We start from the raw sequence: 16856 nt of genomic DNA on the forward strand, positions 1-16856 counted from the left end.
GGTTAAAAGCCAGAGACCGGGAGCAGCAGGGGAGCATTCCTTCATTCATCTCTTTCGAGCTTCTTTGCCACGGGCCGCAGCGTCCGAGTTGCTGCCGGCCCGTAATGACTTTATGACTGTTAATTTCTTTGTACTCTCACTGTAAATACTGTAAATAAACCTCCAGTTTTCATCTCAAAGTCCTCCTCAACCTCGGCCAACTCCCGGACCTTGGCCAACAAGGTCCAAAAATCGGGGGGACAGCAATTGGGATTATCCTCCAGATCCAACAACGTGCCATCCCCCCCCCCCCCAGAAATTTCGGCGTTAGTTTGAGGACTACTCAGCCCCGTTCAAACACCCTCACCCTCCCCATCCCTGGTCAGGTGCATAGCCCGAAAGTAAATTGCGGGCTCTGCCGCTGTAAAGAGTGCACATACGAGGTACGATGTTGAGTACAGGAACCGCAAGAAACATTTGATCAGCACACTTGCTCGAATCAGAGTTGCGTCACATGTTTGATGCATTGGTTTGTTTTCCAAAGACATCATTTTTCTTGCACTTAGCAGCACTATACGAATTAAGTTGTTCCAGTTCTACTATCACGACACATACGTGATAGGCACATGTATCATTACGGGGCTAAGAGAAAATGGCTTCTAGCATTACACTCAGTTGTCCACATTAAAGTTGTCCACATTAAACTCCAGCTTGCTCAAAAGAATTGATATTGACCTGTGCACTAGGAAGCCCCTGCGGCGCTTTAAATTAATATGGCCTAATTTAAAATAATTTTCATCTTAATCGCGATAATTATTTGACTGTTAAAGGCCAAATTTAGGACTGTCTTTATTATTCCGTGTGCGTGATCTTGTAAATAACCCTGCCTGGTATTCAAGATGAAAGCGGCGCAGGAGGAGGAGGAAGAACAAATGTTTATTGAAACGAGCAGTTTAATTTGCTGGGCCTAGGCCTCCCACGTGGGGACGTCGAAGTGTTGCCTCTTCACCGCCTCGCAGGCTTTACAAAAATAAGCAATGTCATATGTGACTACGAATTATGGAACATAGGAACTTCGGCACGTATTATGAAGCGTAAAGGTTGCATACTTCATATAATCAATGACAGTGGTTGGGTTTCTTATTACATTATTCCATTTAGTCACCAAATATGATGGACTGCGGATAAAGATGTAAGAGTTACATAATTTTGCTCCAAGGTTCTAGAAGGTCTACCAAAGGAAAGCCAAGGTAAAAGAGATAATTGTTCTGCATTTTTCATTTTCATTAGAAGATTACGCAAAGAGCGCGGTGTCTGTTTCGGCCGTTGTGATGTGTGACAATGTTCTGTGCACTCCGCTGGCCGAAAAGGACAGCGCTCTCCTAGCGTAATCATCTTCAATCATCACGATTCCGACAGCACGCTGGTAAGAAGTGGGTGTAGCGGCAGGCACACGCGCATTATAGGGCGCGCATGCGCAATGCGATATTTCGACAGAAGGCGCTTGCTTCGTTGAAGAGCGTTATAATGCCGTTTGGCACGTGCCCGCATATCCCGCATTATTCTGTCCCCGCCTGTGCGTCCACGCTAGCGAGGACAAACACGCGCGGCATGGCACGCGTAGAGCTTACCATGGAGTGAATCGTCTGGCCGTAGAGCGAATGTGTCATGGGTTTCAGAGCTGTTTCTTGCGGTCGCCACCGGTTGGGGAGACCAATGACGAGTGACAGATTCAGTCACGTGGGCAAGCGCCGCGAGAAACTACCGTCCTCTATAAGTATCGCTCATAGTCGCAGTGATGCCTGCTGAGAGCGAATATATCACATGCTTACCGCAGCGGCAAAGACGCCCTCGAGTGTAGTCATGCCACTGTTCGCGCTTTCTGCCACCTGCGGCATGCAGCGTACGTTTTATTGCTATAACAATTGTATGGACACTCCAGGCGCATTCCTGCTGTCGGCGTCGGCGTCGCCGTGAAGTTCATATCAAGCCCTGGGACGATGAAATTGCCGCCGCGAGCCGTGTGCTGTATGTGTGACCTAAAGCGCGTGATGATGAGTCGGCGATTGCGGCTTAATCTCGCGCGCGCAGCGGAAGGAAGCGGAAAAGGAAGCGCACCGCCTTCCGTCGCACGCAAGGCTTTTGGGGGAGAGTAGGAAAGGGGGGCGCGTTTATGCGGCTGGCCCGGACGACCGCGCGCGTCCGGCCGGGCAGCTGTGTTATAATAGCCATCTGTGACGGGTACAGAGTCCGCGCTGCGCTGCGTTTTCGCGACTTAGTTCGCGTTGATGTGAACGGCAGCCCGAAGGTCAATTCGCTCGCTGCTGCTACTGCGTTTCCTCAGTGCATCGTATTGACAGCGAGTTTCCGCGGTCATTGAATGAGATGTGTTCATGTTTGCTTGAGCGCGCGTGACACCATGCTTGTTAATTTAGTAAGTATGACGATGTTTACAAGTTTATACGGCCGATAAAACGACTACCCTTACTTCGTATACAGCTAGCTATCCACTAATTTTCTATCGTCATCGATGCTTCGCCTTTCGTGCGAAACAGCGACTTTTTTCCACTCAGCACATCCCAATGAAATGCGAAGGGATTCACCTAGTGAGTACCGTAGGTAACGTGCGCCCTCAAGAAGGGCTTGGGTTTAAAGTGGACAGAAATTTCGACCGGTCAGCAGTCGAGATAAGCAAGATACGTTTGGAGTATTGGTGGAAAATAAGCAGGGAAGAGAATGATTCTACCGGATGTCTTACAGTCGTAGCGAGCGTGACAACGTACATTAAAAAAAACGATTAAGGAGGCGTATACAAAAATGTTAGATAAAAAACATGTATAACATACCTGAATAAATCACGCAGGCTAGGTTACTATTTGTCACCGCCCGGTTTCAAAGGAGATGTCATTAAATCATCATCATCATCATCAGCATCGTCGTCGTCGTCGTCGTCATCATCATCATCATAATCATAATCATCATCCCGCTAGTTGGACGTGCCTTAAAACATTCAGTAAAGCAATAGTGTACAGCAATAGTCAGCACAGGGAGTGTGAATGCACAAATGCATGCACTGTGTTGAAGGGTTCATGAAATTTTTACCTTTCATACTTTTGTGCTCTTTTTCTTTTGTTCTTCCTCTCATCGCACAGACTACGTGCTCCACTATCAAGCCGAAGGTGGCGACTGGCAGCAAAAGGCCATTAGCACGAGCTCGAACAAGTTCACGCTAGAAGGACTTAAGTGCGGCTCCCTCTACAGTTTCTACATGACTGCAACCAATAGCCTCGGTACTGCAGAGCCACGGGACATCATTTACGGCAGAACCAGGGGCGCAGGTGGGTGGTTGTTCATGTAATATCGCGAGCGTGAATGTCAGCTAACATTATTTCTGGGTAACCATATGGAAACTGCTTTGTTCGGTAGTTGGCTTAGGCGGTGAAAACGGCCTGTCTTAATACAAAAGGGCCCAAAAGAACGCGCAATTAATCAGCGATATTCTGTATTATGTCGTTCTCATCTTCGAATTTGTGAATCAACGCCAACATTATTTTTTTGTTTCTTTATTTCTATTTGCCGAAACTAAAGACCGATAATATCAGGCTTTCGTTGTGTTAAGGTCATGGTGTCCTAAGCACCTTGTGTCTATGCAGTATAAACTAAATCAAACGGTTTAATGCGTTTTGTTTTTCACTGCGGCAGCATTTGTGTGCTTCAAATTGGGTTTCTCTTGTCCGTCCCGCCCATCCCTCCATTCTGTTACGCCGTCGACGAACGTCGTCATTATCTACAACAATCAACGACGATCTTTCTCGTCGTCGGGCCATCTCGTTATCCCCAGCTTCACCATTCGCCACAGGGTGAAGAGAAACAATCCACAACTAACGCCGCCAGGATTCGCACCCATCTCATAATGCAGATATTAGGGTCGGGCGAGCTAACCACCGCGCCAACGCGCAACAGCGCCGGGCAGTTAGCGTATTGTATTGCACTACTGTATTTTTTTTAATCCTGTATATTTCCTTAGTTTTTTTTTTCATTAACCCACGTCTTGTACACACTTATTTACCTTATTATTGAACTGAGGGCCCCGTTGCAGTCATTCACTTCAGGGCCCTAGTCTCCATACTATCTGTACATAATGATTGTTGCTGAATGCATAATAAAACTGGAACTGAAACTGAAAATATGAGTGGATGACTGGTTAGGTACATCTACATTTTCCACGCAGACTGTGCACGCTCGTGAGAACAGTGTCGGCGGCACATGCCGATGATGATAGTTGACCATTAAACATAGCACATGGCCACAATCGTGGATACACCGAGATTCAGGCAGCTGGTTGGAAACAACTTCGAAAGCATCTATGGCGTGAATGCCAATAACGACGTAGCAGCGATGACTTGATGTTGTTTACACAAAAGCCCTCAGGATTCACAGCCGCCAAGTGCCTGGTATAGCAGCACTGCGAATGTACAGGGGGAGTACAACAGCGCATCAAATGTTTTCATTTTGTTGTATTGTTGCCAGTGCTTTCCACTGATCTATAATTGAAAGTTTTGTCGACAGGCAATGTGGCAATTATTACACTGATGTTGGGTGAGATGTTTGGGGAGTGGGGGGAAGGGGTTTGACACTCTGTCAGGCATTATTTGCCTTTCTATCTGCCTCCTAGGCAACTGTTTTCTGATGCCTAAATAAAATACTTTGATTTTGACATTGACTTTGAGAAAATGCGCTGAAATCTCATAGGTGGCTGGCATTGTGTCACTTCACTCCTGACATCAGTTGTAGCCCAAGTTGTCACCCATAGTTGATTAATCCCCAGGCGGGGTCTTCGAAACGACTCTCAGTGCCTGAAAAGTAAGAAGCCTTTGAATAGATGGATGGACGTGTGGATGGATGGATGGACTTTATGAACGTACCATTTGGAAGGCGGTGGTGGGTTGCGCCACAACACTCTTGTTATTTTATTGCCTAATGTCCTACTTATACTAAAAAAGAAAAAAAAGAAAAAAAAAGACACGATGAATTTCCATAACCAAAGTTTCTGAACCCCTATTGTGAACTTTGTTTTTGTACGCCTCCGTTGTTTGTCGTTTCCCTACTTTTCTTCCACCAATCTTCCTTATACACCTTTAACGCAGCCACTTCCTGCTTCCCTGGCGGCTTAAATATTGACTTGCACAAACAGAGAATTAGAAAAAAAAAATTATGAAAATTTTGTTACAGCGAAGCTGTATACCTCTACCTCGCAAGGAAATTTTCGTGTCGTTGGCGTGGTAAGCAAAAAACTCCCCTTGCGTGGGCCAATCCCGGAGATAGTGCAATGCCGGGCAGACCCGCGGCGAAGGTGACGCAGTATTGGCCCATACGTGGGCCGATCCCGAAGATATTGCAATACCGGCCCGACCCGCGGCATATGTGATGCAGGCGTTCAGCACTCCTCATGCGTCGGCCAATACCGAAGATAGCGCAATGCCAGCCCAAAGATCTACAAACAATATAGCTGCCATAAAGCTATATATTTGAACTTATTGAATATAGTCAACTTAGACATGGGAAATTTGAGAGTGCTGCCCAATTCTGCCCATGTACGTATTTTGAATTGCTCGACACGTGTTACTACGTCATAGACAAAGGAAATTACGCACACCGCGAAAAATATAGTGCCAACTTCCTTATCTGATCCACAATTTTCTTTATGTAACGTCACATAATTTATAGCCATCATTTGAAACTTAAATTATTATTCTTTTACTCAAATTCTTGCTTTAATTTAGCATCTTTTTACACGACCGCAGATATCCACCAAGCCAACCACCCAATAGCCACCGGCCAACTGCCCAGTTCGCTGCAGTGGGTGCACGCAATAATTTACTTTACGAAAAAGCAGGAAAATAAAAATAGCATGGTCGTTCCAGTTTCTGTATATGTACTTATTGCTATCATTTTAACGTGTTCTTTCACCTTTCAACAGGATTTATTCCATAGCGGTCCTCAAAATGTATATAGCTTGGAATAATCCACCCATTTCTTCGTCCCGCATAGTGTAAAATGGTGGTCTCTCATCTTGTTTTTATTATTTATGTTACTTCCTGCTGCGTTACTCTTGGCCTATCCGCCTTAGTGGGCAGCGCCATGAATGCGGATCATCATCATAATCATCATCATCGTGAAGATTATGGTGTCCACTGTGGAAGAATGCTGCTGCCACAGTAAATGAGTTCAGAGTTCAAGGAATCGCTGAAGTCTGATGCCTCTTTATTACGCGAACAACCGCGCAAACACATTTGGTTCGTGAGGGGGAAAAGGTCGGTATCAACAGTGTGGTATACTGCACCACCTGAATATTTTTGATCGTAGTTTTATATTTGTTTGGATTATCTTTCAAGATTTCACTTTGCACACGGTGACACAAAAGGAAACAACGATACATTGTGGATCACAGTAAAGTCGCGCGATGACTTTCGCCGCAGCGTTCGTCAGTACTTGAGTACGCGCGATTTATTTCGTGCGACCAGTTTACACTGGGTGAAAAAATCGTTCTATTACCTCCCTTTGTCAAATATTTAGCTCCGGTCTCTTCGAAGATGGAAAACTTCATCGACGTGAACGCCACCTCCGCGACGCTGAGGCTGGACATGTGGCAGTCGGGTGGCTGCCCAATCCTCCACTTCGCCGTGCACCTTAGACCCAGCAGCCCCGGACAAACGCAGCAGCAGCAGCAATCCTGGAAGCTAGTGTCGGACGCCATTCCCGGCCACCAGAGGCACTTCGAGTTGCGCCACCTCTCGCCCGGCAGGGAGTACGAAGTTCGTGTCAGCGCCCACTCGGACGCCGGCACCACCGAGGCGGACTACTCCATCAGGACGCTCAACAGGTCGCACATGGGTCAGTGCCGTCATCACCATCATCATCATTAGTTAAATTAAGTTCATTACAAGACTCGAAAAACGCATCAGCGCAACGAACTCTTCTGAGGCCTTAACGGCGTTCCTCCCAGACAGTAGTATAATATCAAAGTATTAGTATTCAACGAGCAAGTATTTCTTCATATGCTCGTTTTCATTGGTCCTGTAATAATATGTGGTTTCTATTGGCGCAAGGCTTTGTTTCTGTGCGTTGTAGACTGGTATCTTTCTTGCTTCATTACTTGTTCGATTTTATGCGTACGTGTGTGTGTTTTCTTCTTTCATAATGTATCTGATCGTTTTTCGTGGTATCGCACAAATCTGCTAGACTTGCTTTTTCTCCAGTAAGAATTTTGCTAATAATTATCATCCGATCTAGGGCAGAACTTAAGTAATGGCTAAAAATTGCAATATAGTAGCGCAGCTTGTCCCACCAGTTCTGGAGTTGGTCCAGCCGTTTATTGCCTGCATGTTACAGCGATTGCATCGACTATAAGTGTCATTTAATAGTACGGCAAACAGCTCAAGTGCACGATGAAAGATGAAAAAAAGCAGACGACAAACGCTTCCAACGTTTCTGCAACGTTCTTCTCTCGTTGTATGTTTCACCACTGCGGGAGAAAATTCAGTTGGAAGTCAGCGCCGTTGTCGTCAGCTCCCTTAATCAATTGTCCCGTTCTTGCGCTGCTTGCCGTACTATGTCGTCGTGCCAATAATCTCGGCTAACGAGCATTTTGCAGTACTATTTGATCCTATTCTCTACCTCGTACAAGCATAACGCAAGCGGCTGTGTCCACTTCGCGTGACAAAGTTTGCGTTTGTCTGACGCAGCCGGAGTCAGCTCTACCCACGGATCGTCGGGGGTCCAGGCAGGAGACGGTGGCGACGTGCCCCTCTACCGGAACCTGTCCATTCTGCTTCCGGTCAGCGTGTCCGTGCTCGTGCTCATCGTCGTGGTCGCTCTGGTCATGGTGTGCTTCCGGCGGCAGAACGACGCCTACAGCGCAGCAGGTACCGGCGACGAGAACCACATGGGTGAGCGTCGTCGTTCTTCTCGAAGGAGCCCTGCCGTAAACATTTCGAGTCTATCGAATAAACGCTAGTGGATCTTGCAAATGATAACGAGATGATCCAGACAGTGATTTTCGGCGCGCTTAAAGTTTAGCTATGGATTATTTTACTGAGAACACTCTATGAGGGCAACTTTATAAACCGTGCAATTGTTTTCAACGTTTCTCTAATTGCACTATTGCCTAAAACATATTCTCGATTGCATAAAAATTATGCAGTGGTGCCTGATCAAGCTCACCGGAGTACATTAGCCCATCTATAGAAACTGATGCACGAGTCTTTGATGCTTTCTGTCCTCGTGGGTTAAAGATGAAGAGCCATTTGCAAGGTGCTGGTTCTCGCAGATTTGTCGGTAATTGCCATGGCTAACTTTATACTCTGGCTACACTTTCATATACATTTACATAGGTGACTAGCACCAGTAAAACCCTTAAACCTTTCACATCCTAAACTTAGACATTTCTGATATTTACAGAGCTTAGAAAGAAAAAAAATCTAAACAAACTGAATGAGCGAACGAAAGGTAATCGGACTAAGGTAGGTAATATTGATTACCTACCCTAGTCCGTTTTGTGGATACGTCCGCTTTGTTGATACCATTTTGTGGATACATTCAATCGATTAATTTATTAAACGTATCCCACGAAATCATTAATCTTCATCGATGTCCAGTTTTCATTTAATCGGCTTAATTCATTGGACACGTTCGAATAATCGTTTTCTAGAGTTTGACAGGAGTGGCGCGAAAGTTTTGAAATCGTACTAGAATGGGGTACGAGGAAGGGGGCACGAGCAGTGACTGTGCGGCTGTGGTAGAGCAGCTGTCAACTATTTTTGCGACTCATGCCGAGCCCAGTGCTTCCCCTCTTTTCCCCCACACCACACACGCCGCCACGCCGCCCGAAGCAGGCTTCAAGTTTCCTCGCACTGCAAGACATGCTACCGCAACCCAGTCGTTGATTTGTCGTGTCACTACGGGTCCACTAAAGACGTGGCACAGCATTCGCCCCGATTTGGTGAGCGTACTTCACACAGCGATGGAGTTCATGTCGATTCCGGCAAATCTGTAGCTTCGGATATATCATCGATTCTCGCATGCTGGTTGCGTGGACATTAAAGAAGGCGTCGGTTTCACTCGTTTCACGCAAACGTCCCAGCCAAGTGACATTCTTTCGCTCGGCAGAAAAGAACATTTAGCTTAATATCCTAAACCCGTAATTTTCTCTTCCCCTGTGCACATTGCAGTCTTTTGCACATTTATTTGGGCTTCACCTTTCAGTGTTGCCATTTTTCTTATTTCTTGTTTAACTGTACTGTATAGATATTCACTAGTGCCATGTATCTTGTTTAATTCTTCTCTAAGTGCCATTTTATTGCATACTTACATTGTTTATCTTTTCAAAGGCCACTTGTGCCAACTATATTTAGTCTTTAGCATATTAACGATTATTCATTTTCAAACTTTATACACTTGTATTTCTAACACTCACCGTGCTGGCTTAGTGTCAACGGCGTTGCGATGCTAAGTAAGAGGTCGCGGGATTACATCCCGCCCGTGGTGGCCGCATTTCGATGAGACCGATATGCAAGAACGCCCATGTACAATGCATTTGGTGCACGTTAAAGCACCCTTGGAGGTCAAAATTATTGCCCAGTCCTTCACTATGACGTGCCTCAGAAACCAGTCATTGTTTTGGTACGCAACACCCCAGAATTCTAAAACACAATCTTTGCATGAGATTACACTTTGAATAAGATGATAATAAATAAAATTGTACGAACAGTAGTTAGTTTATTAGCATTTAATTTAACACTTCCAGAAAGCTTCGTTTCATATAGATTTCAGCGTGCACATTGATTGCACGTTATTTCATTTTATTGCTCTAACCTCGTCCGAAAACGTGTAGGAAACAGACAAGACCTGCGCCGACTTTCTGTACGAAGCTTTTATGATGACTGGCTCGCTACGACAGAAATATCTCCAGTCACGACGACAGAAATGACTAAGCCAGCAGTGAATGATCCCTGCGGGAGGCAGGTAAACAATCCGGCAAGGCACGCCACCTGGCCACCCACCGCTAGAGTTTTGGAACGGCACCGCTTGGTGATGGCGAGGCCTGTTCCCCTGTGGCATAGACTTGCCCCATCAAACGCCGCGCTTGGCGGAGCAGCATACTCGCGCAGCAGGCAGGCGCTCAGCGCACCGGTTTTCTAAAAGCGTCAGAGCAATACAACGAGCACTGTCGTTCGAATGCAGTCGACGACGGTTAGGACTGAGTTTGACACACGCGACATTATTTTTCGTCTTCTGAAACAGCACGTTCAATATTGAACCATTTTATTTAGAGAAACCTAACTTCACCTCCATCCTAAATGCGTTATGTAACCAAACCAACAGCTTAGGTTGCTCGGCTTCGCAATCACAAACACTGTCGTGCGCCGTTGGCATCCGGCTCGCGCTCGCCGGCTGGCGTCGTTGCTGCAAGCCGGGCTGAGCCACGAGTTGTTCGCGCATCAAATATTCACGGCACTTCGTTCGAACTCGAGCAGCACGTTTCAAACGGAACGACAATCTCAAATAACGCCGCGGCTGAAGCGCGACTCTCAAATATTTAGGGGTACACGCGTCCCGAACTGTGCAAGAGCCTGGCACGATAAGACTAAAATCGATGCCTTACGTATGGGACTTCTCATCACGCTTTTCTCTTTCGCCATGGCCTCGCGGCGTGCGTCATAAACTCGCGTTCGGCATTGCTCTTCAGTCGCTTAAGCTGCAGCGTGATGCGCAGGAAACGACGAGCAGCGCTCTCAAACGCCCGGCTCTCTGAAACAACAAAGCGTACAACGTCGCGACTCCTCCAGATAGCAAGTGCAGACATGCGCGCGCAGGAAGACAGAAACTGCAACAACAAAAAGAATGTATAACCACGAACAGCGAAAGAATTCGCCGAACGTGGCTGTGCTCTCTTTCTCACGTTCGACGCGAGCGACATCTTCGCCCCATGTCGCTTCCCAAAGCCAGTTACGTTCGCTGCAGGCGCTCTGGCGCGGGACACGCCTTGTCTACTTGACGTGCCTTGTTTTCGCAGGTGACTCGAGCGCGCGAGGCATTTGCGATGGTGTTGCGTAAGCCGCCGCTGTGTGCCTAAATTTGATTCTGTGCGCGCGCTCGCAGACTAGGGACACTGCGCGATTGCTGCATGAAAAGTTCATGGCTGAACGTCAGCTTTAAGAATGCCTGCGACCGAAGCATGCAGCCTCGAGCTTGGAGGCGAGAGGTCTTTTCTTGCTTTTTCTTTAATGATAACGCTATGCCTAGGGTAGGAGGTGCAAAGTGGTTTATGCACTGTCAGCTCTTTGCAGCGGGGTCATTGACATCTCAAGTCACGTGCAAGCGACATACGGGCGCATCAGTGTTGCTAAAACTTAGCGAGTTCGTAATTCTGTTTCCAGCCGTTCTTGTACATAATGCTGCCTGATTTCATTTTCTGTCCAACTGAGACGCAGTGCTACTTCTGCTGAAAGTACCCTGGATAAAAGTTCAGGTGGTGTTCATATTTTTTGTTTTGTTCTAAAGCAAATGAAGGTGTGCTAAAATTGCGACCTTGCTTTATTTCATTATTGTAAAGTCGATTTCGCGCTCTGTACGTGGCATCACAGCCTATCACTTCCATATCAAAGACCCGCATATGCGCCTTTACGTTCATATACGAAAATTCGATATGACACCTAAATAAGAAATCTGTGACCCGATAAGATTTTTGGTTGAGTGCGTTAGGAACAAATGGCTTATTTAACGCGGTAACCCCGAATAACATCCTCTGCCCTCAAACGTTCACGGCCACATGCATAAAACAGCTTAATGTAACGCAACACATGGACAACTGTTATGCAGGCGCAATTCCTGTGTAGAACATGCAGGAATACTTTATCAGGGACTGAGGTACGCATATTCATTTTAGGTTCGTTCAACTGTTTAACATTTAGCACGAATCAAATAACTGTAACATTTAATGCATTTTGCGAACTCAATTCTACAGTCCTATTCATGTTTCGAAGGGAGAGAGTAAAGTAACAACGCTAAACAGACAAAGCACAGGCAAAGAAGAAGAAGCGACGCTGGCACCGAATTATTGAATAGGAAGAATGCTGATATTATAAGTGTGAATTGCCATAGCAGCGGGAAAGTGAAAGAACTTGACCGCTGATTAAACTGGCAAACGATATAGTCTCCTGCTTTGTAATATTCCACTAGAATAGGTTGCTTCGCATTTTTCTTTTTTTCTTTGGTTATTTAGGAGTAAATGTGTTCGTCACGTTCTACAATACACGCTGTTCGCATTTAATTAGAGTTTAAGAGCGCACAGCGACAGCATATGCAGGTAATGGAGAGCAATACTGCATGTGAAAATAGTGACTGCATCCGCCTCTCCCACATCCCTCCCCCCTCCTTTCTTTGTTTAAGCTATAAGGGTATCTTCCAGCACGAACCGGTTTGCATCTGTCGGTATATGCACTATTGCATCGGAATAAAGCATGATCAGGAAAACAAAGAACGTACAAGATGTATTTCCCTGTGCAAATTGTCATCTAGTGTGCAAATTGGAAAAGACCATGAGATTCAACCACAGAAAAATTTGGTGTGAGGGCTAGAGCGCATATAACGCATGGGCACGCCGCGATAACACATCGCAATTTCAAACAAATAAGCGGACGAGATGCTTTAATATGTATCTTGCAGTCCGGGTTGCATTTTCGTGTCGTAATACGTAGATCTCGCACGTAGTGTTCACAGATACATCTTGCTAAGAATGGCAATTGTCTGACGTGTGAGCGTGTCATTTTCTTGATATTACACTTCATTTGTAGTGTTCACAGTCTACTCTTTGATGGAAGTATAGCCGGTGAACGTCACGTACTGTTAATTTCTGCTGGTGTGATGCTTCTGTTTCTTTTTTCTTCTCTAACGTATTCAGCAAATAGAGCCTAGTGTCATTTGTCATTATACAAGGCTGCATTCACTATAGGCTGAAATGCACGCCTCAGCCTCATTCCAACGTTTCAGCAAAGGGACCGTGTTTACTAGGACACTGACGAGGACAAGTCTTAGTTAAAAGCAGCTCATCTGAGAAAAAGAAAGCACGGGCATATAAAATATGTGGGAACGCACGAAGCGCTTCATATGTGTCCTTGTTTTTCCAAGTGCGCTGACAATAACTAAATGATTCCCAGCTAGCGCGTCAGTGCCTGTTAAGGAATACAAGTCAATTTACAGAACCACTGGCACTGGGCTCAGGCTTCGCTTATTCGTCCGCTGTTGATTGCTTCAAGCCTGCACCTTCGTGCGGCCTATTTGCCTAGTACGGTTAAATCAATGTGTCATAATTGCAAACTATAGGCTATTAGCGTTGATGACCCTCGTCTATCGTCGTGTTGTGCCCTGCAGACGATCCGCTGCGCAAGTGCCAGGGCAGCACAGATTCTATGAGCATGACCGAGTTCTGCGCCAAGAAGGAGCGCCTGCAGCAGCAAGACGCCTACGGGAAGGCCACCTCCTACTACGCCTCGCCCGCCCGGAAACCTGTTCCGGTCGCATCGGGATCGAGGCGAGGTATAGACGCTCTCGACTGACCTGAACATGTTTCGTGCGCACTGATCCCATCTTTGGCAGAGTGGAGCGTTCTGTTCCTATTGACACGTGTACTTGTTTACCTTTTTTGGAGAGAGCGCTTTTCACCGTCTAATGAATGTTATCGCTCAGCGCGGGACGCGCCCGCATGTATCGGGAAGTTTCTCGAACGTTATCGATGGTTCTATTTGCTGGCTGTTGTCACCAAAGCCTGAGCAATCTGATTGCATGTACGAAGCGAACTGTGCAGAACTTTCTACAAGACACGCGGGCACCAGCGATTACTCTGGAACTTTCGATGACTCATGTGTAAAAGCCGACGCGCTTGACCGGCAGATCAGATTTCGACGATCGCCGACTGTGTTCGCCGTCATCGTTGCGCTTTGTGTAGCTTGTTCTTCTGGATACAAGTTCGCCCAATAAAGAGTTAGTTTCGCCATACACAGTTTTGCTACTGTGTTCTTGACCGTCACCACCACGTCACTACTCGGCTACATGGACACGAATGACAACAGTCATCATAAACAGACACTAGAGGGACATATTAAGTCGAGCTAATTTAAAAGATTTGACTTCTGTAATAACGCATTTGTCATTCGTAGCAAGAATATAGCTTTTTTAAGCGAGAAAATCTCGAAAATGAGAAACTGGAGTGACGCCACCTATTTTGGACTATATGGTGCCTCCTATAGGTGTCGTCAACACTGGCTGATTCGCAGAGAGGGGCAGAGGGAGGGCACCTGAGGCGGAGTCATGAGCCCACTAAAAGGCCCAGACTGGGTTCTTGGTTCCTATGGGACTAATTAATCTTATTTCTCTCTTCCTCTCTCCCTCTCAACTCAGCCGTTTTGGCGCGGGCGGTTCAAATTGAAGAGCAGCAGCAGGACGTTCGGCGGCAATTTTCCGCGCAACAAAGTCATTTTTTTTTTTTGCACTGAGAAAACTATTATATACTTCTAGGCGAATAATCTATCGATATAACTGGGCTTAATATATTTATTTGGTGCCCCTTCGAGTATAGTTCCAATTCTGCCAATCTCGGCAAAATATACAGCCTCTCGAAGACAGCCTTGAAATCAAGAACGATTCAAGTTACTTTGCTGTCGAAACAAGAGCTAGGCTAAACAGCCTCACTCTAACTTTAGTGGGTAGCTCGCCTTCGTGCTAGGACACATAGCAACGCTTTCTTGTACGCCTAAAGAATGCCACATTGTGTCTTTCGTAGGTGCGCACACAAGACGTGTTAAAATACATCGACTATATTTGTTGTTCTTGGCTTTTTCTCGACGCGAGGTGGCGTTAAATCGCGAAGACATGCTACAATCCGGTTCAATACTTGGGCCAAAGGTTGTCTTCTTAGCTATTAAAGTACATTAGCCTCAATGCCGGTAGAATTTGAGCACACCCTAGGAAACCCTCAACAAACAGGAAGAGAGACCTACGAGACAACTTCCTATACACCAGGAACATTGGACCATTCATACATTTAATTATAGCGTTTCGTTCAGTTCTGGCACTTCGTGATATTCACTGCTCTGATATATAAAGATGAAAGTCTCGTGGTGGCATTGACATTGACTTAGATCACTGTTTTCGCTAATAGTCTTAATTCTATGTTGAAACAAAGACATCCGTATTGAACTTAGAAGCACTTCTGTAGGAATTGAGAAGAACATCCAGAATTGGTTTCAAACTATTTACCACTATATGGAGAAATTTGTGAGCTTCCTTGAAAAACTGTAGCCGACGTGTGGTGTAAAAGAACATTACTATACTCGTGCAGTTTTGTGCTGTCCGTGTTTTGTCTAAGGGGAAAAATGTCTGGCATGTTATTGTAGAGTTTGAAAAGGTGTTATTGCAGACAGGACGACTCCAGTTTGTGCGCGTCAATGCTTGAGTTTCTTGGAGTGTTCAGCATCCTTTGAAAAGTAGCCTGCAGATCGCTGTTTTTAAATAATACATGGTGTCATTTCCACGTGTTACTTTTGGATGGCTGGACATGAAGCCAAAGTCGGACTTTACGCGTCTATTAATGCCGTTTGCATTTGGAGCTCAGCTCCGGTATTTCAAGGAATCGTGATAATTGCCGTGGAGAAGTTAATGAGCGATGCTGCGAAAGAACTAGCAAACGCGTAGTCAAAATGCCTTCTCGTTTGATTTACCACCAAACTTTCTTCGCTTTCCTCTCCGACTTCGCACTTAACGTTCTGCGCCTAATGTAAAGATTTGGCTGCATGCACTCATCAGCATAGATTGAAGCGCGAACAGGTCCAAGCGGACTCATACGCGCTATTGTTTTCTAAGTTCACTTGCACTTGCAACGCTGTTTTGACATCAGGCGCCAGAATGTACAATTTGCACAATGCCACGCTCAAAAATTGACTACTGAGTGATCTAGTCGCCCTCCTATGTAATTACGTGCAAAAGCCGTTGTGATCACCATTATTTCTCTTCGCATTTTAATTTGTGCTGATGGTACACGCTCAAGTGACATGCTTAAGTAAAATAGAGCAAGGCTCAATCGCCAGTTCATATGTTGTGGTAATTTCAAACAACCACGTTAATCTGAGTTCGCAAGAGAGGTTTTTTTTTTTCGCTGTATTTTGCTGCTTGATTGTACAGTGTTCCGCTTCGCATCCTCGCCGAGCCGGATCCAATAGGAATGGTTTTATTTTTTTCACGCTATTTTTTTTCACGTTTGTTCCAGAAGGTAATATATTTCCCGAACGCCGTCTGGGAGTCTACAGAATTTCCGACCCCGATATTTTTCAGCGACAAACAGGGAGCGGTGTTCTTACTTTAGGGCTGACTGGCAAGCTTCTCTATAGGCGCCTGAGGACAGGCAGCAACCTTCATTAGTGTCAAGCCTGAGACAGCTTTCATCAATCTCTTTCGCTCTTTCGTCGCTGCCTCTTCTATCTTCTTCATGTGGTCGGCGGTCACTGTGTAAAAGTACTATTCCTTAATAAACAAACATTTTATTGAACATTTTGAAGCAGTTAGCGCAGTGACAAGTTCTACGCGTTCTTAAAGATACAACGATTATGTTCATACTTGTAGGAAAATATCGAGGACGAAGACGTGACGTCACCAACGAATTTTCTCAAGAGAAAATAAGAAATCGTGGTTCTTAGTTCACTTTTTAGTTTTTTAGTAACCGCGATGTCTAGAATACTAACCGTTATATTAGTATTCACTTTCTCGGTATGGTGTAGTTGTACCGGTAGCTGGCACAAATAACTTGGCGCGAAATTTGTGCCTTC

The 16856-nt window shown here is 45.6% G+C and overlaps 1 protein-coding gene across 1 annotated transcript in view; it reads left to right on the forward strand.

The window, feature by feature from the left end:
* The window catches only part of LOC126536904 (cell adhesion molecule Dscam1-like), a 333560-nt gene that overhangs the window by 303703 nt on the left and 13001 nt on the right, over window positions 1–16856 (forward strand). Inside the window, exons 21-24 of the mRNA XM_050183951.2 lie at window positions 3132–3317; window positions 6556–6873; window positions 7725–7928; window positions 13411–13575. Of these exons, the coding sequence (XP_050039908.1) occupies window positions 3132–3317; window positions 6556–6873; window positions 7725–7928; window positions 13411–13575 (873 nt within the window). The remainder of the gene's footprint in view (window positions 1–3131; window positions 3318–6555; window positions 6874–7724; window positions 7929–13410; window positions 13576–16856) is intronic.

Source organism: Dermacentor andersoni, chromosome 4 (genome assembly GCF_023375885.2).
Source record: "Dermacentor andersoni chromosome 4, qqDerAnde1_hic_scaffold, whole genome shotgun sequence".
NCBI lineage: Eukaryota > Metazoa > Arthropoda > Arachnida > Ixodida > Ixodidae > Dermacentor > Dermacentor andersoni.